Raw genomic sequence first — 24,415 nt, forward strand, 5'->3', positions numbered from 1 at the left:
AACTTCTATAAAATTTCTTGGACATGTAATTTCAGCAGAGGGCATTACGCCTGACCCGGGAAAACTTCAAGCTTTACGTAACATTACTGTTCCTACGACGAAGAAACATCTACGCAGTTTTTTTGGGTTTAATTAACTTTTATCGTAAATTTATTCATTACTCTGCTTTAGACACCCCTAGATTATGTCAATTGACAGGTAAAAACACTATTTGGTCTTGGGATAGGCAAGCACATTCTGCATTTGTGAACCTGAAAGAAGCTTTCTTGAATGCACCACTTTTATCGCACCCAGATCTTACGAGAAATTTTTCTATTGCCACCGACAGTTCTAACACCGCTTTAGGCGTACATATTTTTCAGGAAATTGAAGAAGATGGTTGCACAGTAATTAAAAACATCGCTTTTGCAAGTCGCATTCTGTCACCTGCTGAACGCAATTATTCTGTCACTGAACTTGAAACATTATGTGTTGTATGGGCTTTTACCACATTTAGGCATTTTCTTTATAGAAGACACACTACCGTTTATACAGTTTTTACTTTCCGCTAAATTTACACACGACAGATTAAGTAGATGGAAACTTTATTTGCAGGAATTTAATTTTACAATTGTTCACATTCCCGGCATACAAAATATTGTAGCAGACGCACTATCCCGTTCTCCTAACAACAATCAGCAAGACATCGCAACCAACTTCTGCAAAGCAAATTTCAGCGTCATGTACATTCAACAAGTTGCATTTGAAAATTTCATTTCGTCGTCATTACAAGACATGGCACAAGAGCAGAGTAAAGACAACGTATGGAAAGAAATTAAACACCTTTGGCAAGATAGGAATAATGTTACCATTAGAAACCATTACACTGTACGCAATGACATTCTGTTTCGCCGCTCTCATCCTGACAGCAACAATTGGTTATTATGCATTCCTGACGAACTTGTTAACAAATTAATTTGGTATACTCATTTAAACGCACATTATGGAGCCAGAAATAATTGACATTGCGCTGAACAACATCAAATGTGCCGCAGAGCGCCGGAGAAGACAGCAAAAACAGGTTTGTACACGCCGTGACTTTCACATTGGACAGAAAATATTAGTACGTACACAATATTTATCTAACAAAGGAAAGAATAGATGCAGTAAATTTCAGCTTCTATATGCAGGTCCATATCGAATTCGCAGCATTCCTCACCCCAATGTAGTACACGTCGAAACTTTGAGAACCAGAAAAAACAAGGGGAACCACCACATATCCAACATCAAACCTTTTATTGAATGAACATACTTTATGATTTACCACACTGTAATGCCATTTCCTAATTTTTGTGACCACTTATGCAATTATATTCACATGAACACCTACTGATGATTATCGCATTTTTTCTTGGCAAGTGCCCGGCAAGGTAAAGTTAGCAGATCGCTTTTCTTGTCGTTACACATCAGACCGTGCATATTTTCCATTTTTTATGTATGTATGATGGTTTTCCTGTTTTTTTGTATGCACTATGAAATATTTAGGATATAACAAATACCAGTTGACTTTAACATTTTGCCTTATGATATCTCAACATCGTGACTACTTTACTTTTTTATTTTTTTGCTGCTACATTGTGATACACCGTGTATATTTTTGCTTCTGAACACTGTCGATGTTTTTGACATATTACGTTTTCTGTCATGCTATGCTGTATGCTCAATTATGTTACTATAAACCAGTTTTTATCTAATGGGTATATGAATTAAATGCAAGACATTAATCTTTGTTCATCATTTTCAGAAAGAAATAACGTGTAAACGAAATAAATTAAACAGAAATGGGAATTGCACCTTCGGAATGAACGAAAGAGGATGCAATACCTCGTGATGAAGAGTAAATGGATCAGAATTAACAAGCATTAACAAGAGTATACTATACACATCGTAGAATAGCAGTCTTAACTAATTTTTTCTTTCAGAATACGAGGCGATTGATGCAGGCTATCAGACAGAACTACACATCTTAGTTTTAGTGATGAAATATGATAGAAATAAGGAATAGTTGTATAATGAATAATGAAGTGACTCTTTTGCAGATGATAATGAATGGTGATGAATAATGATGAAGAATATGCTACTATGGATAATGAAGTTTTTCTTTACAGGTGATGATAATAATGGAGTTATGGTGACATGGATAATGAAGTTTTTCTTTGCAGATCAAAATAATGATGAAGTTTATATATTTGCTGTTAGTTAAGAGATGCTATGTAGTTATTTAAGTATTTGTTGCAGTTCGTTTTGACAGTATGTCTTATATCGCATGGTATGATGACTGAAGGTTTTGGAAAGGACAGCTAGAGAACATATACATTTTTTATACACATTTCACTACCTGTTAATTCGAAGTTCACTACTTTTCAGCATAATATGCGTATCTTCTTTCAGTTTCATAATCCATTTTGTATATTTTGCAGGAGAAATTATTCATGAAATTAATATGGTATAAATAGTTGTTTATTAAACCTATGTCGTTTATGAATGTGATCACATATACTCTACTTGTTTCATAACCTTGCTACAGCTGACTCATGACGAATGACGTTACACATCTTCATTTGCAGCAATAACTCAAAAGCAAACAAAGTAATTACCAGTCCCAAATAATGCTACTAGTTTAAGAGAGTTCTGAATAATACTGATCAGCTCTGAATAGTATGTCACTTCAATAATGACTTCTGAATAATACAAAAAAAAATGCTTTGTAACTGGCCAATGAATGCCACTCTTTATTGTAATAAGATTACCTATGATACAAAAAGATAATGGACTTAATCTACTCGCTAATCCGTACTTGCAGGCAAAATCTACTTGAAAGTAAAGAAATTATCTCCAAATACTATTTAATGATGATTTATTTTGAATGAAACTACTTCCCTTAGGACTATAATATATTTGTATTCCGAATCTGGTTCAATGAACCATGGTACTTGCAGTGCGGTAACGATAAAACTTTCTCTGCTTGGGAGGAGCCCCCCGTGACAAACGAGTGGGCGTAGGAAGTGAAACTTAGTGAAACATTTGTAAGGACATGCGGAAGAGAAATAACGAACAAACCACCGAAAGATACTGTAAGGTGTATGCTTCGCCGACGATGGGCGAGGCATGACAGAACCTCTGACCAGAGAGTAGTTTATTGTTAGTTGTTGCTTGTCGCGAGTCTGCGCTAGTCTGCGCGAGTCGACAGTAGAAGTCAGTCTGCAGTAGTAGTCAGTCGGATACAGTAGTAGTCGATCGGCTTTAGTAGCGAGTGGACGGTAGTAGTCTGCGGGTGTCGGCATGCGTCGGCTGTGTGCTCTAGTCGCGACTCTGGTCAGGATTCTGGACGATGAGTATTGTTGTAGAAGGTAAAGAAGCAGCCTTGCGCATAATTAATAATGTATGTTAATTGTAATCTAATTTGTTCAAAAAAATGCTCCAATACTAATTTTTATAATATAAAGTAACTCTTTTGAAGAAAAAGCATTCATTTCAATTTAAAGAATTTTTCCAATGCATTATCATTGCTTCCAAGAATCAAAAAAAAAGAAAAAAATATACGCCAGCATTGCACGAAGCTGTGTCGATAAATAAGAGCAGAAATAGTTGCAGTTTTTATTGAGGTAAGAATTTTTGCTTTTGTTATTCAGAATACAGGGCCGAAGGTCAGCGCTGCTGTCCTTATAAAATTTACCAGGTATTATTACTTCTTTTGGGAGGTTACATTTCGTTCATGGTTCATTATTTAATTAATATTATCGTGGCTTTTTGGTCAATTTTCATTTATCAATTTTTTGCGGGGAGTTTACGCTTGGCTCCATTTCCACTTTTATTTAACAAAATTTCGTGTGGGGAGGTTACAATACATATTTTAATTTCTACATTTACCCATTAAAGTTTGTTAATTGTGTACCATGTTTACGTCCCAGCTTACAAATGTTGCTCAATTTGACGACCATCTGCATCTACGACAGTCTCGAACAGCGCTAAACGTACCGTTTCACAGTTGTTCGCAACACTTCTCGAATGGTGGAGCGTGGAACGTTCAGCTGTCATGATACAGGTCGTGCATTGCTTGAAGATCACACATTTCTTCCAGCAATCTCACTCATAGAAACACAACCTTTTTAAACGATTTGCGGCGCAATAGGCCATCGGTCTCTCCCAGGAGTAACTCCCAAATCACCAGTTAGTTCGAAATTCTGAATCACGTTGTTCAACCCCTGTGCGGAATAGGGCTTCTCCCTATTCCTTTAAAGTTTCGATACTCCCGGAGAGCAGCAGTTCTATTGTTGTCGTCTTGATAAAACGGCTTTACGAGTAAAGTTCCGCTCACCTTGTCCAGACCCATGTTGACTGTCTGCAACTGTAATCCAAACTGATGCTGTGTTTCAATCCTACGCCGCAGTACCAGTATCCGTGCCTAGGTACAAGTCATGAGACTAACTCTGTAAACAACGCAAATCCTGCAGTGCACAGTCTGAACATCATTCCTACAAACTTGTGCATCCATACGGTACGTAATTTTCCATATAAGATAAACATCCATGCAGTCGCAGCCACCCACCCCCAACCCCACCCCCCACATACACAAAATTTTGGCTGCCTGACGTCCTTCTTGATTTGTCATTTGTCTCTTTGTAAAACAAAGTCAACATCGCTCCGTAATGTCCGAAATTTTGAGATGAGATCATGAAAGGAATGTACTTTTAAGCAATTCGGATTTTCAGTGAAAGACTTTATATTAACACTTGTTACACTGTGAAAGCTTATTGCGGAATGGGAGTGGTATTTCATTATTAATATACGTTAGATTTTATAATCAAATAATATGTTTTCTAAATAATTCTTCACTTCATAATACAATTGTGAAGGGGTCGGTGGCAGTACTAACCCACAAGAGCGTATTTTGAGTTATTGTGTATTACATGTTTGGTTAAAGTGAAGGACAAGCCTATCATAGAGTGAGACAAAATTTCTAAAGAAGACAGTTCTTTCTGGCCGTACATGTGGTATTACTTATTAGCAGTTTGTTGAGCTTTCTAACGTACAGCGGATAACATCGGACCATCTCAGTAGAGCCTCCTGTGACCTTGTGTCACCTACTTTTGCACACCACAGAATTGCGGCTTAGTTTTTCAGCTACCCTGGGACGACTGAGCAGTAGCTATGAGACAAATTTTATGCCAACATGACATGAATACAAGCAACCTGGGTCTGCTTGTATCGGCAGTTCAATTAATTATGCACCATATTTTAAGTTCAGACCTGAATCTGAATGTCTGCCTCTCACGTCCTTCATTTATTTTACGGTATTTGTGTCTGAATGTGAATGAATGAGTATTTCTATGTATATTTCGGTGTTTGTTGGGTACTAGTAACTGGGTGGTGTGTCGTCTCCTCGGAGTAGAAGTGAAGTTGATTGTCCTCTGCCTTGAGTACAGGATGACCAACGTAGAGTGCCTGTTACCTGAACAGACAGGTGTACCCTTTATGCACGGAAGTTGCTTATTATTAGGCTGGTAGCAGAGACAGCCTCTCTAGTCACTTCCGTCTGTACTCCGGGGTGGCTGGGAGCTTTGTTCAGAAGGCACTCTTCGTCCGACCGCTGGTGAGTATGGTCATAGGATTAAGTAAGCCTTCTGCTGAGTTAGAACATGGTGTTGAGCGCGATTTGTAGTTACTAAGGAAACCGTTCAAAATATTTAATTCCTTGAGGATAGCTGAAGCGCCGTATTCATTTTTCATTTCGTTTTTAGATTTTGGAGTGGAATATGTCTGTTTCAGAATTAATCAGTGAGCGTAACTTCCCTTGTTCACTTGGAACAACAGGGTTGACTGATCACATTAGAGGCGGTTAATGTGAGCCAAAAACTCAAAGTGTCGCGTCAATGTGGTGTGACTCAATCTACATTCGTGTGTGCTTTTATTTTTCTGATTTTTCTCTATTTTTCTGTGTGATTCCTATGTCTGGTCCATACTCGGGTTTGAGCTTCTTGTACGTAAGGCGATGAGCCACGTGTGCTGCTCGTAGTTTGTAATCGTGTTTGTTGATTCAGTTTAAATTTCAATTGTCTCGGTAGATGATTTGAACTTTCAGATTTGAGTATTTTATGTGAATTTGTGAGAGCTACCTTGTTCAGTAGAGAACCATGTGTTCCGTGAAACCTTTCTCGATATTCATTTCTCCAAGGTTAGTTCTCTCATGCGTGGTTCGCGATAATTTAATCTTGTTGTGGTTTTAGTCAACTCTCGGGTATTCTTGGTGTTTCTATTTTCTTGGAAGCGTTTTAATTCTGTTAAATGTGTATGGTAACTTGCCACGTGGAGAGGTTGGCTCTCGGTTGTTGGGCGCAATTCATTATGCTTTGATATTACTACTGTAAACGGGTTAGACCAATTTTTGGGTTCATGCATGCATTTAATGTTGGTAAATTGTGTCTTGATCTATTCTATCGTGTAAGTGAATGAATGTTTCCCACACTTCATCCTCTCGCTCCCTCACCCAAGATACATCCTGAAGTCGTCTTAATGCTTTAGGGTTGAGGCACCAGGTTAGAACGTTAACTTGTTCTTTCAATGAATAAACCTGATTCATGAAAAGTTAATCTCCTGCGTCCTATTGGCTCATTTACAATTGTTTAAGTGTCTTTCCGATTTTTAAAAATTGCGATTTTATGCTCCTCTTGTATGTTCCCTGTGAAAGTCTGTAACCAGATAAATTCATGAGACTTATATGTTCAGCTAAAGAGAAATAGTGATATTTCAAGCCACTGGCATATCAATTACGTTCATCAATATTCCCAATTAATTTAAATGAAATTAATATTGCCCAATGGATTAATTATTCAGCTGATGTCCCTGTTCAGTCATTCTTGATACTTAGGAAGGACCAGGACTGGTGGCGACCCTGCATTTTTTTATCATAGCTTTGTCTCTGATTGTAGTTTAACCGCACAAAAGTACACATGTTCACGAAGCTTGCACGCGGTAATAACAAAAGACAGCAACTTATAACATGAATAGTTCAATTTTTGCTAAATTGCGGATTGGCACTTCATTCTGCCTACCCACTCAAATTAAAACATTTGTCTGTGCCAGTAAGTTTTATTCTCTACAACAGCGCGATTCGTTATCTTAGATCCTCAGCTACAGGTCGCTCAGTGGATTACAAGGAAATTTCTTTTCTTAGAAAGAGCCAGTTGTATAAATGGTTCAAATGGCTCTAAGCACTATGAGACTTAACATCTGAGGTCATCAGTTCCCTAGACTTAAACTACTTGAACCTAACTAAGCTAAGGACATCACACACATCCATGACCGAGGCAAGATTCGAACCTGCAACCGTAGCAGCTGCGCGGTTCCTGACTGAAGTGCCTAGGACCGTTCGGCCACAGCGGCCGGCTTCCAATTGTATGCAGTTGTCTACTGTACACTTCATTTCGAAGGTGTTCCAGTAAAAGATACACTTACCATATAAAAACATTTCCATCACTGAATAGCACGAACAAACAAAAATTTGATTTTTATCGTACAGTGATACAAATTTGTATGTTGTTGTTGTGGTCTTCAGTCCTGAGACTGGTTTGATGCAGCTCTCCATGCTACTCTATCCTGTGCAAGCTTCTTCATCTCCCAGTACCTACTGCAACCTACATCCTTCTGAATCTGCTTAGTGTATTCATCTCTTGGTCTCCCTCTACGATTTTTACCCTCCACGCTGCCCTCCAATGCTAAATTTGTGATCCCTTGATGCCTCAAAACATGTCCTACCAACCGATCCCTTCTTCTAGTCAAGTTGTGCCACAAACTTCTCTTCTCCCCAATCCTATTCAATACCTCCTCATTAGTTACGTGATCTACCCACCTTATCTTCAGCATTCTTCTGTAGCACCACATTTCGAAAGCTTCTATTCTCTTCTTGTCCAAACTAGTTATCGTCCATGTCTCACTTCCATACATGGCTACACTCCATACAAATACTTTCAGAAACGACTTCCTGACACCTAAATCTATACTCGATGTTAATAAATTTCTCTTCTTGAGAAACGCTTTCCTTGCCATTGCCAGTCTACATTTTATATCCTCTCTACTTCGACCATCATCGGTTATTTTACTCCCTAAATAGCAAAACTCCTTTACTACTTTAAGTGTCTCATTTCCTAATCTAATTCCCTCAGCATCACCCGACTTAATTCGACCACATTCCATTATCCTTGTTTTGCTTTTGTTGATGTTCATCTTATATCCTCCTTTCAAGACACTGTCCATTCCGTTCAACTGCTCTTCCAAGTCCTTTGCTGTCTCTGACAGAATTACAATGTCATCGGCGAACCTCAAAGTTTTTACTTCTTCTCCATAAATTTTAATACCTACTCCGAATTTTTCTTTTGTTTCCTTTACTGCTTGCTCAATATACAGATTGAATAACATCGGGGAGAGGCTACAACCCTGTCTCACTCCTTTCCCAACCACTGCTTCCCTTTCATGCCCCTCGACTCTTATAACTGCTATCTGGTTTCTGTACAAATTGTAAATAGCCTTTCGCTCCCTGTATTTTACCCCTGCCACCTTCAGAATTTGAAAGAGAGTATTCCAGTCAACATTGTCAAAAGCTTTCTCTAAGTCTACAAATGCTAGAAACGTAGGTTTGCCTTTTCTTAATCTTTCTTCTAAGATAAGTCGTAAGGTCAGTATTGCCTCACGTGTTCCAACATTTCTACGGAATCCAAACTGATCTTCCCCTAGGTCGGCTTCTACCAGTTTTTCCATTCGTCTGTAAAGAATTCGCGTTAGTATTTTGCAGCTGTGACTTATTAAACTGATAGTTCGGTAATTTTCACATCTGTCAACACCTGCTTTCTTTGGGATTGGAATTATTATATTCTTCTTGAAGTCTGAGGGTATTTCGCCTGTCTCATACATCGTGCTCACCAGATGGTAGAGTTTTGTCATGACTGGCTCTCCCGAGGCTATCAGTAGTTCTAATGGAATGTTGTCTACTCCCGGGGCCTTGTTTCGACTCAGGTCTTTCAGTGCTCTGTCAAACTCTTTACGCAGTATCTTATCTCCCATTTCGTCTTCATCTACATCCTCTTCCATTTCCATAATATTGTCCTCAAGTACATCGCCCTTGTATAAACCCTCTATATACTCCTTCCATCTTTCTGCCTTCCCTTCTTTGCTTAGAACTGGGTTGCCATCTGAGCTCTTGATATTCATACAAGTGGTTCTCTTCTCTCCAAAGGTCTCTTTAATTTTCCTGTAGGCAGTATCTATCTTACCCCTAGTGAGACAAGCCTCTACATCCTTACATTTGTCCTCTAGCCATCCCTGCTTAGCCATTTTGCACTTCCTGTCGATTTCATTTTTGAGACGTTTGTATTCCTTTTTGCCTGCTTCATTTACTGCATTTTTATATTTTCTCCTTTCATCAATTAAATTCAATATTTCTTCTGTTACCCAAGGATTTCTATTAGCCCTCGTCTTTTTACCTACTTGATCATCTGCTGCCTTCACCACTTCATCCCTCAGAGCTACCCATTCTTCTTCTACTGTATTTCTTTCCCCCATTCCTGTAAATTGTTCCCTTATGCTCTCCCTGAAACTCTCTACAACCTCTGGTTCTTTCAGTTTATCCAGGTCCCATCTCCTTAAATTCCCACCTTTTTGCAGTTTCTTCAGTTTCAATCTGCAGTTCATAACCAATAGATTGTGGTCAGAATCCACATCTGCCCCAGGAAATGTCTTACAATTTAAAACCTGGTTCCTAAATCTCTGTCTTACCATTATATAATCTATCTGAAACCTGTCAGTATCTCCAGGCTTCTTCCATGTATACAGCCTCCTTTCATGATTCTTGAACCAAGTGTTAGCTATGGTTAAGCTATGCTCTGTGCAAAATTCTACAAGGCGGCTTCCTCTTTCATTCCTTCCCCCCAATCCATATTCACCTACTATGTTTCCTTCTCTCCCTTTTCCTACTGATGAATTCCAGTCACCCATGACTATTAAATTTTCGTCTCCCTTCACTACCTGAATAATTTCTTTTATCTCGTCATACATTTCATCTATTTCTTCATCATCTGCAGAGCTAGTTGGCATATAAACTTGTACTACTGTAGTAGGCATGGGCTTTGTGTCTATCTTGGCCACAATAATGCGTTCACTATGCTGTTTGTAGTAGCTAACCCGCACTCCTATTTTTTTATTCATTATTAAACCTACTCCTGCATTACCCCTATTTGATTTTGTATTTATAACCCTGTAATCACGTGACCAAAAGTCTTGTTCCTCCTGCCACCGAACTTCACTAATTCCCACTATATCTAACTTTAACCTATCCATTTCCCTTTTCAAATTTTCTAACCTACCTGCCCGATTAAGTGATCTGACATTCCACGCTCCGATCCGTAGAACGCCAGTTTTCTTTCTCCTGATAACGACGTCCTCTTGAGTAGTCCCCGCCCGGAGATCCGAATGGGGGACTATTTTACCTCCGGAATATTTTACCCAAGAGGACGCCATCATCATTTAATCATACAGTAGAGCTGCATGTCCTCGGGAAAAATTACGGCTGTAGTTTCCCCTTGCTTTCAGCCGTTCGCAGTACCAGCACAGCAGGGCCGTTTTGGTTAATGTTACAAGGCCAGATCAGTCAATCATCCAGACTGTTGCCCCTGCAACTACTGAAAAGGCTGCTGCCCCTCTTCAGGAACCACATGTTTGTCTGGCCTCTCAACAGATACCCCTCCGTTGTGGTTGCACCTACGGTACGGCCATCTGTATCGCTGAGGCACGCAAGCCTCCCCACCAACGGCAAGGTCCATGGTTCATGGGGGGGACAAATTTGTATAAGTAAAAATAATTTTATTTCTTTTCTTTCCTTTTTTCCGGGGTGATGGTGCTACGCAATGATACAGATGTGTATTTAAAACGATCCTACGAGCTATTTTCAACACTCTGAATTATGTACTCATATTTATTCCATTTGATCATATAATAAAAGACACGATAATTTATAATTCATGGTCAGCCACATAACATCCACTGTTGGACAGGAGCCGCCTCCAGACACATCCACGCATTATGTTTTTCACATGTAGTCACCGATATGGCCTCTGCATGTTTTTCTAAAGCCGTCTACCAACCTTTTAATTAGGTTGTCATATGGTCTTTTCTCATTTCTTGGAACGTTGCGAAGTACTTCATGTACCCTTCCTTGTATTGTTATTAAAATCCCTGGAAACTATGTCACTTTAAATGTAATTGGGGAAAAGGTGGGGAAGGTAGGGAGGCAGTAAAAGGCTAACTTCTCCCTCTCCACCCCCAAAAGAATCCAGAACCGAACCCTATCAAAGATAAGATACAGCAATTGTGGGGGAAACGTTTCGACTTCCCATCCTACAGTTCTGACCTCAAGCCTAGTGTACGAAAGGCCTTCAACAAAAAATACAACACATTTTTTTCTCGGTCAGTTTTCGCTGAAAGAATGGAGAATTTTTTTGGGGATGTAGTGGAATGTTCCCGCTTCAGTCCCTATAGTTTCGTGAAGTGCTGACAGGTTGCAGCGCTATACGTAACCTTCGAAATGGCGTCTGTAACGGAGGTGCGTTCGAAAAATGTCATTGAGTATCTTTTGGCAGAAAAACCAGAGCATCGCAGATATTCGTAGGGGCTTGCGGAATGTCTACGGATACCTAGAAGTGAACAAAAGCATGGAAAGTCGTTGGGCGAGGCATCTGTCATCATCGCAAGATCGCGCTTAGCCAAACTATCTCCCATGTGCTATCCTCGGGAAATTGAATAAACGGCTTCAGCGTGTTCGTCGCCACAAAAATGCAAAGAACTTTTCATTCTCCACTACAACACGAGACCTCACACTAGTCTGCGCACCTAAGAGAAGCTCACAGAATTTCATTGCACTGTTGTTCCTCAGCCGCCCTAAGGCCCGGATCTCGCACCTTTCATCTGTTTGGCGCAATGAAGGATGCACTCTGTGAGAAGCAGTACATGGGTGATGCAGGGGGGGGGGGGGAGGGGGGGAGGGGGCATAGAGAAACTACAGTGCTTCAGAGCTGAACTAAAGGGCTGGCGAGATAGGACCCCGCCAAGTGCGCTGGCGCAGATTGAAGATAACAACTGCCGAAAGAAAACAGCAGAGATACGTGGTTTAAAAGTTAACTGGCAGAAGTACGCAAGTTCTCCTGTCCTCACGTTCGTGTAACAGGAAGTCTTTGCCTCAGCACGCGACGTAAATCGCTCGCTGTTGTCACCGTGTCAATTCTTCTAAACGTCACCGTAAGGAAACGATTACTTGCGAACAGAGAGGTTTATCGCTGAAATGATTTATGTGACAATCGTACGCTTGGCTCACACACTTGCCGCCTACACAGCTCGTTCTTGTTTAACGATGGAGTTGCTGCTACCACCTCGCTACTGCATGGTTGGATCTCAAAGATGGGCAAGCGGGCGTTGAAGCAAATCTGCTATTTGAGCATAGATGTCCGCAACGAGGATGTGGGAGGGTGGAATATGGCGTAAATCGTTTTCACTCATTCACTGAACTGATAACAAACAATTCTCTGAGATACAATAAGGTTTTTGTATCATCTACAAAATTACATTCTTATGAGATGGCATGTCTCGAAATTGACCAGCACATTTATATCAGAAATGGCAGTTTTAGAGCCTGCCTCCTCCTCCTCCTCCTCCTCCTCCTCCTCCTCCCCCCCCCCCCCCCCCCGCCCCCCATACCGCTTGAAAAATTTATACGGATGTCCACGTATTTCACCGAAATTCATCCTGCTTTTGCTGATTTGTCTTAATTTGTCTCAACTGAGGTCTGGAAAGAGAGGCGAAGGCAGAGGAAGCACGCAAAATAGATGGCCAGAAAAGTTATTTACTCGCCCTTTCAGCCAGTAGGTTTGCTCCTCCTAAGTTTCAGTTGGTAAAATTAAGAGAATCCAAGAACGCAAGGATAACCGTTCTGTAGGTGATTAAAATCATTAAAATATTATGGAGGGTAATATGTGTAGCCTGCAGTTTGCTGCATTGGCCCCCCTCCTTCCTCCACAACACCCTTCCTCCCTCAACCCCGCCCCCCTTCACCCTTGGTAGTCGAGCTACCTTTTCTCGCCAATGTCTATTACTTTTAATGCCGTTTATCCATAATTTCAACACTCCTCCCCCCTCCCTCTCCATTTCCCCCCTCACCACGCTCCCTTGGCTTTTCCATTACAAATAAAAACAAAAATAAAATTAAAATATGTAACCAATGGACTCATGTTATCGTAGTTGTCAGTTGGCATGTGTGTGTGTGTGTGTGTGTGTGTGTGTGTGTGTGTGTGTGTGTGTGTGAAATGCTTGTAGGGATGTTACAGGGCAGGTTGTACTGAGACATAAATGTTAAGATAGAAATTCGATACGTCTCTCCGTTTCCGAGTTATTTAGCGTAGAATTTAGCCAATCGGGGCGTCGTGCGCTCACACTCAAGCGGCCTGCCAGGGGCGGTGTTGCCCAACGAGTGCTTTGTCTCGTTAGCTGAAACTTGCATTTACGCGCGTGACGATCAGATTGGCTAACTTCAGTGCTAAATAATTCGGAAACGGCGCAACGTATCGAATTTTTTCTTAACATTTATGTCTCAGTACAACTTTCCCTACAACATCACTACAAGCGTTTCACAAATTTACTGACCACCCTATATCAGTTGTATTAGCTACACTATGTTTTGACTGAGCAGGTTAAGAAAATGAAGACGTTCCTTCGATGTAACCGATGATTTCCTGTGTATTAAATCGTCACGGTTTATAGGTAGTCTCACCGCCATTTGTTGCTGGTGTAACTATGATCTTTGGTTATTACGTACCCATCACTCATCCATTTCCTCCCTCTCGCACTCTCCCTCTCATTCCCCAAGCACATCCCCCTCCCCCTATCACTCTACCCCCTCCCTTCACCCACCCGTGAGGGCATTTCTACAGAGAAAAGGTAGGTGACCAATGCACTCAAATATATTTTAAAGTTATATGGTCACCTCTAATTTTTCCGTTCTTTTATTTACGTTTTAATAAATTTTGTTAATGTTTTAATGCTGTTATCCATGTGTACTTTAAATACACTCCTGGAAATTGAAATAAGAACACCGTGAATTCATTGTCCCAGGAAGGGGAAACTTTATTGACACATTCCTGGGGTCAGATAAATCACATGATCACACTGACAGAACCACAGGCACATAGACACAGGCAACAGAGCATGCACAATGTCGGCACTAGTACAGTGTATATCCACCTTTCGCAGCAATGCAGGCTGCTATTCTGCCATGGAGACGATCGTAGAGATGCTGGATGTAGTCCTGTGGAACGGCTTGCCATGCCATTTCCACCTGGCGCCTCAGTTGGACGTGCAGACCGCGTGAGACGACGCTTCATCCAGTCCCAAACATGCTCAATGGGGGACAGATCCGGAGATCTTGCTGGCCAGGGTAGTTGACTTACACCTTCTAGAGCACGTTGGGTGGCACGGGATACATGCGGACGTGCATTGTCCTGTTGGAACAGCAAGTTCCGTTGCCGGTCTAGGAATGGTAGAACGATGGGTTCGATGACGGTTTGGATGTACCGTGCACTATTCAGTGTCCCCTCGACGATCACCAGTGGTGTACGGCCAGTGTAGGAGATCGCTCCCCACACCATGATGCCGGGTGTTGGCCCTGTGTGCCTCGGTCGTATGCAGTCCTGATTGTGGCGCTCACCTGCACGGCGCCAAACACGCATACGACCATCATTGGCACCAAGGCAGAAGCGACTCTCATCGCTGAAGACGACACGTCTCCATTCGTCCCTCCATTCACGCCTGTCGCGACACCACTGGAGGCGGGCTGCACGATGTTCGGGCGTGAGCGGAAGACGGCCTAACGGTGTGCGGGACCGTAGCCCAGCTTCATGGAGACGGTTGCGAATGGTCCTCGCCGATACCCCAGGAGCAACAGTGTCCCTAATTTGCTGGGAAGTGGCGGTGCGGTCCCCTACGGCACTGCGTAGGATCCTACGGTCTTGGCGTGCATCCGTGCGTCGCTGCGGTCCGGTCCCAGGTCGACGGGCACGTGCACCTTCCGCCGACCACTGGCGACAACATCGATGTACTGTGGAGACCTCACGCCCCACGTGTTGAGCAATTCGGCGGTACGTCCACCCGGCCTCCCGCATGCCCACTATACGCCCTCGCTCAAAGTCCGTCAACTGCACATACGGTTCACGTCCACGCTGTCGCGGCATGCTACCAGTGTTAAAGACTGCGATGGAGCTCCGTATGCCACGGCAAACTGGCTGACACTGACGGCGGCGGTGCACAAATGCTGCGCAGCTAGCGCCATTCGACGGCCAACACCGCGGTTCCTGGTGTGTCCGCTGTGCCGTGCGTGTGATCATTGCTTGTACAGCCCTCTCGCAGTGTCCGGAGCAAGTATGGTGGGTCTGACACACCGGTGTCAATGTGTTCTTTTTTCCATTTCCAGGAGTGTAGTATTATTAGTTTTAAGATATTGTTGTATATAATGTCCCTATGTTTTTTTTAATATGCCCTCTATTATATTTATTGTTCCTCTCCCCTGATAATCATTATCATAATTCGACCACTGACATTTCTGTAGTTATTCACTGTACATGTGCCATGTAGAAACAAAGAAGTTTCTTTGTTTCTCTTCATATAAATGTTTTACATATTGCCCAACTATAAACCATATGATAAAATAATTTAACTTCTCATCCACTGCACTAGTTTCATTTTGCCTATACAGATTATCCAATGTCGTTGACGCCTTATTTTATAGTTGTAGTTAACTGAATTGCTCTTGTTCTGCTTGGATGGCACTGGTTATCAGAATGCATGTAGCTGACTACGCCATTATACCTCTTTGTACTCGCAATCTCAATTCTCCAGAATGAATTTTCACTCTGCAGCAGAGAGTACGCTGATATGAAACTTTCTGACAGATTAAAATTGTGTGCCAGACCGAGACTCGAATTCGGTACCTTTGCCTTTCGCAGGCAGGTACTCTTAGCGACTGAGCTACCCAAGCATGACTCATGAGCCGTCCTCAAAGATTTATGTCTGCCAGTAACTCATCTCCAACCTGCCTAACCTCAAAGAAGCCCTCTTGCGAACCTTGCAAGACTAGCATTCCTGGATGAAAGGATATTGCGAAGATAATCTGCCAGGAAGTTTCATATCAACGTACATTCCGCTGCAGAGTGAAAATTCATTCTGGAAACAATCCTCCAAGGTGTGGCTAAGCCATATCTCTGCAACATCCTTTCTTCTGGGAGAGCTAGCCTTGCAAAGTTTGCAACAGGGCTTCTGTGAAGTTTGTAAGGCAGGAGATGAGGTACTTGCGGATGTACAGCTGTAAGAATGGATCATGAGTTGTGCTTGGGAGGCTCATTTGGTAGAGCACTTGCCTGCAAAAGGTAAAGGTCCCGAGTTTGAGTCTCGGGTTCGGCGTACAGTTTTAATCTACCAGGAAGTTTCAATCTGAATTCTGTCAGTCTGCTAGTGTTCGCTGTGAGTCAACCAATCAACTATGTAATGCTCTGGTTTTCAACTGAATCAGAACAGGTATTCTTTTGTAAAATTATAGATGTTTCAGTCTTCACGTATGGTATGGCTCCATTTTGCTACATGTGTCTTATCTGTAATATATGACATACGTTTTGTTTGTTGTGTGCTAGCCCTAAGTGCCTCCATACATTTGTATTAAAGTTTCATATACTGATTCTGATGATGGCCATTGTCAACGTGCGTAAATATGGATTAAGAAATGAAAGAATACCGTTTCTAGTTTTCTCTGCATTACAGTTCCTTCTTCTGCGAACAGTTCAGCAAACTGCAGACTACACAAATTATTCACCATCGTTGCCTCCCTCCTGGGGTGCCTTTATGCGCACATACGTTGACTGCGGAGGTGTATATACGGATCAGCACTCTTTTCATCTATGTTGAGCCCTCTTGCAAACAAACTTATGCTCTGCCAATGGTCATCGGCTGCATTACCCAAACCTCTGGTGTCGTAAAATCACTGGAAGAAGGCCTTACTAATTCATTAGGTAGTATGTTATTATTCCAGTGCAATTCAAAGCAACGAAGGTCGTTAAGTTTCTGTAATAATCACTTTGTTAGAAGTTTATCAAATCTCAATGGACAGTGTTTTTTGCTGTGCTTTGTTTTGTTTTATTAGATCTACTTTCAGAATTACAAAATTTGCTAAATCTAAGTGAAACGCAGACTCCCGGAAAAAGGGGTGGGGGCATCAAATGGCAGTCCAGACAAGAGCTCAGGATGACTTCGATATGCTCCCGAGTGCATGGACCAATTACATTCTTGCAAGCGTCTCATTTTTTTTTTTTTTCGCTTCTGTAGATTTCAGTAATGACAGAAGTCTTTTCTGCTTATTTGTCAGACTACAGTGAACTCTTGGCCTTACAAAAAAAATTAAAATAACATTTTGTGTTTCAGGGATCTTCGACATACACGAAGGCGAGAACTGCTCTGTAGAGATTTCTTCCGGCAGAAAGAAGATGGCAGCAGCTGCCTGGGTCGTCAGCGCCCTCAACTGGCAGCTAACAGAACCCGACGTGCAGCTCGGTAACTCTCTCTCGTTTGGCTCCAAGGTTCTTCGCTTGCTTATCTGCAACCGATGTCTTGGCTGCAGAGAATGTTGTCCGAAACAAGGACTGCTTTTAGATTATATTTATGGCTCATCAGAATTCCTGTAGTTACTTGAGACAAACAGCTGGACTTTCCTATTGGTTGCTATTTGTCATAAATTGTCTATTTGTCTTTAAAATAATGTATCTGGGCCAATCTATCGCACGACCAGTCACAATGAACTGCATATATAACAGGTTTAAAATTACCAATTACTGTAGTCGAGGTTAGGGGAACATTTTTGTCCTTGATAATGTCTCAGTGCAAATGCTTCAGTATTGTTCCATCCAACCAGGCCCTTATCTAGGGGAAAGGAGGGGGGAGGTGGAAGAGGGGCAAACCGGCGTATCTGCCCCGGACTGCAATTTCAAGGGGACGCCAAATTCATATTCTTGAAGGGAAAAACCTTGTTTCACAAAGCGCCCAGCGTCCAGCGCACGTTGCTCTATCGATTATTCATATGATTTTGAAACGCATCCCTGATGGTTTTTGAATACATTCAAAGTTGGTTTGTAAACGAATCCTAAGTTGATTTTTGAATGCGTGCATTGTGAACGTGATGTCTCTGCCAGTGGAATCCCTGTCGCGCAAAGAAATAAAAAACTTTTCCGCACACAAACGGGGCCCGGGCTACACAAGCTGAGTCGAACAAACCCAAATAGTGAATGCCAATCGCTGTTTGTTTATGTGGCTGATTGGGTGTTCGAATGATCAGCTCCTATTCTCGGAATAGCACGAGAAACGCGTAGTAAGAAAACCTAATAGCACCTAACCGGAGAATAAACGCGAGATGAGTCAACCGGTATTTCTGGCAGGGTTAGCGAAGTTTTTCTCCGGTCAAGTTTTGACAGTGGCAGAAATAGTTACAGAATTACTGATGACAGGATTGTTTGTTAGAACGAGAAAGGAAAGGGAACGGAGTTTTGCTTGTAGGAGACGATATAGGCATCTGATACTGGTATTTCGTCAATTGTATTCTGTCGTTATTTTTATGCAAATGAGGTAGATAAAAACGACCATTTGGGCCAAAACAGTCTCGCCTACTTGGTATGTGTTACAATTGCTGGAATATTGGAAAGATCTATTTCGTTTTCCTAGCAGACAGTGACAAAATAGACGTAATCAAATGCAAACCACACCAGGAACTACTTGTTTTAAATACTCAGTAAATGTCTGAAGATAGCCTTGTAAGCCTTAAACCGGTTAATAATAAAAGAAATATTGTAGAACAAAAGCAAACTGGTGCTTTTCATTTATTATAATGTTGTTCTACCAAGAACCGACGGAAGAGTCTGTTAACATTGTATTAACATGTTTTCAGTATTAGACAACGTCCTTTTTTTTTAATGTACCAAAACGTTTGACGAACTTTGATGAGGTCATAGATTCTTTTGCAGAAAAGAAAGCACGAAGGTGTAAAGCTCTAACAAGATTAGAGAGAAAAAATGTTAGGATCTAAGACTGAACAAGTGTGTACTCTCTTGCTTGTCTCTTGCTTACTGGTTTTATGTTTCCTATATTTAATTTTATATCAAGCAAAAGAGAAAGTTGTCAACTAATAAGCAACAAAGAGTGCAAATTTTCTTAAAAGTTCTTATTCTCACAGTCGCAAATGATCCCATCCAGTATTAATTGTGAGTTTTTTATAGGTAGGTAGAATGTTAAATTGGCCAACTGGAAGCAGGAGAGGCAGGACATCCTAATTTTCACTGTCCTGATTGTAGGCTTGATGGCTTCCCTTGTAAATAAAAATACACGCTCGAATTCCACAGAGCGAAATACGGTGACGTGCGATAGAAGAATGCTGTGTGAAGAGGCGTGGCACTGCACTTTGTCACACCTATGACCACATAACATGCCTTTCCTCGTACATACATGCTTCATATATCACCCTCTTCAGGAAGACGTGCGCCACAAAATGAACATATCTGTGAAAAATCGATTTAAAAAGAAACGCTCGAGTGGGAGAGGGGGCGCCACTATCAAGTTTTTGCCCCGGTTTGGAATTATTATAGATCAGAGATTGCATCCAACCAACGCAATTGGTAGTCCCACATGGAAGGAACAGAGTTCCACTGGATCTAGAAAGTAGAGGCAATGGATGATTTCTTTGTCACTATTCAACTACTGCTGCCATCATTGCCACAGCATACACAGATAGGAACCCAACTTCAGGAGTTGACGAGAATGCCGTAACCAATACTGTTCGTACTATACATTCACCAGCCAGACAACATCGGTTCCAGTCAGTCGCGGTGCCGGTAGAATATAAAGCAGAAGAATCCCGTCATCGTGAAAATCCGCGGGAGGCAACAAAAAATTAAAAGACACGCAATTCTTGACAGGCGTCAAATAGAACTGCACTTTACAGCGTTGGCCGCACACTGAACACTGTGAAGCCGAGCACGCGCCAACCCATCGCGAGTTGAAAATTGCGACATGTAGCAGTAGAAACATAATTAAAGGACACGCAGACCGGACCTTGGAAATCTCAGTAACGAAATGGAGACAGAAAATACTAACAATTACACTTGTGAGAAATAAGATACACTTAAAATTACATACAGTTAAGGAAATTGAACTACCTGGTTACATCCACAACAAGATAACAGAATCCAACTGAAGACTTAGCCCTTGATGGGAAAGTATTTTAAAGAAATAAAAATATAAAAAATTTATATAAAATATAAGAATTATATACATATAAAACGGTGCTAAGTAATGCTAGACCGAGTTCACGTAAAAAACCTATCATTTTTTAAAACAGTCCAAATTAAGATGGACAATATGATGGATGTTAGTAAAGGCAGACCAGAGCTGACAAAGACACATTCATGGACTAAAACCCTCATACATACATAAATACATTAGTCCTTGTTCCATAGATCATGAATACGACATTTCGTAATGATGTGGAACGTGTCACTTTAACATAAGTTTCTGCACACAAAATAATCTTTCAAAACCGACCAAACTTCCGTTGGCGGGTTAGGGGTGGAGATGATTGGGAATACAAGGTGCGTCTGTGAAGTTCGGTGAATGGTGTCGGAAAATAAAGGAAACAAGAGTTACTAACAAAACACCTTCACTGGGCTTAAGAATAATCATCATTAGCCACAACACACTTGCGACGCCTTATGTAAAGCTTTCGGAAACTATCAGCAAACGCTTCTTACGGAATAGCTCGATGCACCGCGGTCACACGTTGTTGAATAGCCACATCATTACAGGAAATGAGTCAGGGCCCTACCAGTACGATACGGAGACCAAGCAACAGTCAGTGGCATGATGTTACATCGTCCTCCCCGCCTCCCTCAAGTAAATATTGGATCGAGCCCTCGCAGCCGAAAAAGCCGATTAACATCGTTTTAATCTTGGATTTTGTCAGTCGACTTTTTTTTTTGGGAAGACGGGGAAAACGAACACCATACCATTGACTGTCTCTTGGTCTCCAGATCGTACTGGCATCGCCACGTCTCATAGCCACTAATGATGCGGATATCCAACAACGCGTGACTACGGTGCTTCGAGCGATTCCACAAGAAGCGTTTGCTGACAGTTGCCAACAACTTTACAACCAACGTCAGAAGTGTATTGCAATTAATGGTGATTCTTTTAGAGAACAGTAAAACTGTTTCGTTTGTATCTCTTATTTTCTTTATTTTCTGAGACCTTTCACCGAACTTTTCAGACGCATCTTGTAGAGAAGGAACATAGGAGAACTGCATCTAGGCGACAGGAACAATTATTTATCCAGTATGAATGGAAACACACGTGGACCCTATCAGTAGTGAGGAGACTATAAGTAGTCGAGATTCAATAACAGATCCCGATGTCTTAGGTCCGTCTGGCTGTTCAATATCTGTGAACGGGACTTATTGATAGCCCTAAAAATTTGCATTTCTTCAAAATATCTAGCGTTGTCCCTTTATTCACAATGCATAAAATGTCAAGGTTGTTCTCCACACTCATTACTAAAAGTCCCGTTTGCCTCAGATGCAACGACAAGCGGACCTTGGTTTGTTGACATTGAGCTGTTCCTTACACCGCGTACTAAAAACCTCTATCTGTTTGACCTGTATGTGTGCCCTGACAATCATTACACTTTATGGCAAAAAATCCCAGCGTTCCTGTACAAACTGGTGTCACATGACTCTCTATGTTTATATCTGATCCCGACATTATGAGGAATAAAAAATAAACCTGTAAGGTTATTTGTATTTCCCAGAGTTGCCTATAATTTCATAGACCTTGCTAATGTCTTACCTTACACCGCATGATGAAAGACTACTGTGTCTCCATATTGTGTCTACTGTGTTTTATTGCCTGGTGTTACGGAAGGAAAACGATTGGCAGCATGTCTGTGAAAGTGCCCTAATACCCTTACTGTAATGTGATATTTATGTGGAGACAAACACTTTCTTAGAGTGCACGCTCAACACTTGTCATTCCTATTACCCTTTACACTCTGGTGCCGAGCAACTAATTCCGTCCAACACTGTACAGCATTTCCTTCAATTTCTTTTCAGATTATGGACTCATCTGATTTTACTAATTATTTGAGTACTACAGGATACGTAAAATAAATGTTTGGTAGGGTATAAAGAATGAAAGTGTTTCCAGAATCGCCCCACCGAACAACAGGCACTTGTGGTCCCAGCTACATACAAAGTCTGAAACGTATTGTGAAGTGCATGGCAGAGGGTACTTAACATGAATATATTGGAGTTTCTTCCTGTTCCAAACGCGAATGGAGTTCGAGAAGAATTATTTCTTGAATGCGTCTGTGCTTCCCGTAGTTAGTCTAATCCTGTCTGTAAACGTCCCTACGCGAGCAATACGTAGGGAATGAAGATTGTTTGTGGATTCCTCATTTAATACTATAATCAGAAATATCGTCGCATCGCAGTCTCTGTGAACGTACACTCCCAAAGTATTTGAAAGGTTTCAGTGACTTGAGTTTACTCTGACGTTATTACGTACCAATAGGAGATTAACTCGTATTTTGACTGCCTATCAACATTACTTTGCTTTGCTGCTAATCACAGCTGGGAACATTATTTTTTTAATTCTTCCAGTTTCACAACAGCCCTTGCAGCATACCACGTCTCAATAAACGACAGAATACTCCACCACCGCTAACAACGTAAAAGAGCGACTGACACCAATTAACAAGTGTTCATGAGCAATTTATTTAAAAATGCATACATAGGCACCTTTGGTAGTTGAGAGTAGCATTCTCTTTCGTCATGATGATGGCGGTGACACATTGTGACATTGGAGCAACGAGATATCGCCTTCTTATGTGAAATTGCATACCGACCCCAACACGTATACTTTATCAACCCATAAAATTCTTATACATCTGTGTATTTCTTTCATTTCCTGCGGACCAGGCACGAGCTGCCTAGTCATTGCCCCTCATTTCCACTCCCAGAAACCTGTCACGCTTATAGCAGCACTTCCGTCCCATCTCAAACCTACAGTCTCTCCATATCCTTTCCCAAACAATCTCTTAAAAGAGAGAGAGGGAGAGTAACCTTTAGCTTACACCATAGAGCACGCTTGTTGTTGCATAAAATACAAAGACTCTAGTAGGCTGTTACTATTACAAAATTTTGGTTGTTCGTACACACACACACACAAATTAATACTGAAGAAATTACATGCATAATTACAGAAAAACATATATGGTATAGTAAAAATGTTATGGAACACTTCTGTAGAGTCCGTTGTCGGTAATATTCAGGTGTGTTAGGTTCGGATCGTGCCATAACAGTGAACGTGTACTTCACGTTTAGAAGACTGAGATCCTGTGTTCTTAACTGTGCAATCACACAGGTTGGTAAAAGGTGATCAAGCTTCTCAATTTCATCTTAAAGGATTGCAGTACTTCCCTGCCCTTGGGGCACCTAAAGGAAAGGTGGTTTGCGTCCTCTTCTTCTCTGTAAGATGCACAGCATATAAATATATTTACAAACACATCTTTGATTAAAATTGAGCTTGGTTATTAGAGGGGTGAGGTGCATAGATACTGAACGTGTAAGGGAATAGGAAACTGATGGGTGAAGTATTGTGTAGTTTTTTTTCCTTTATGTTTTGTTGTCTCCTCCCGTTTCTAGTCTTCTATCGTGCTGACTATAATACACATCAGAAATCCATACCTGAGATTGCACTCCAGACAGTATGCCCTGTCACATCAGATTCTTTAGCCAACCGACTTATAACTTCACTGCCAGTGATCCCACAGTCAGTTCTCACACTAGTGAAGTTAGCAGTTTGGCCTTCTACATGCATTGATTCCAACTCTTTGATAATCCTATATAAAGTGGGGTTTTTCATCGAACAGATGATAAAATTTTTAAGTACTGTCCGGGTAGATAACACGTCAATGAGGAGGAAATACAGAACTGCTGCATTCGCCAGAAGCTTGTAGTGTTTCCTATAAGGCAGTAAGTTATGTGGACATGAGACTTGCGTCTGCTGGTAATTTGGACGACCTAGACATCTGAAAACATAATATGAGTAGGTTATCAGTGAGATTACCAGCCCAGGATCGGTTATAACTCGTTTCTTATCTCAAGGTCACTGATAAGGACCTCCAGTTTCAGGTTACACTCTTGGGAAACTCACATTCAGGTCACCTCCCCATTCCTGTCCACCCAGAGAACCACTGACAATTGAT

The 24,415-nt window shown here is 41.4% G+C and overlaps 1 protein-coding gene across 1 annotated transcript in view; it reads left to right on the forward strand.

The window, feature by feature from the left end:
* LOC126252512 (uncharacterized) overlaps positions 1-24,415 on the forward strand; it is a 302,643-nt gene that overhangs the window by 141,328 nt on the left and 136,900 nt on the right. The window contains exon 3 of the mRNA XM_049953408.1: positions 17,539-17,667. Coding sequence (XP_049809365.1) covers positions 17,539-17,667 — 129 coding nt within the window. The remainder of the gene's footprint in view (positions 1-17,538; positions 17,668-24,415) is intronic.

Source organism: Schistocerca nitens, chromosome 4 (assembly GCF_023898315.1).
Source record: "Schistocerca nitens isolate TAMUIC-IGC-003100 chromosome 4, iqSchNite1.1, whole genome shotgun sequence".
In the NCBI taxonomy this organism is placed as follows: domain Eukaryota; kingdom Metazoa; phylum Arthropoda; class Insecta; order Orthoptera; family Acrididae; genus Schistocerca; species Schistocerca nitens.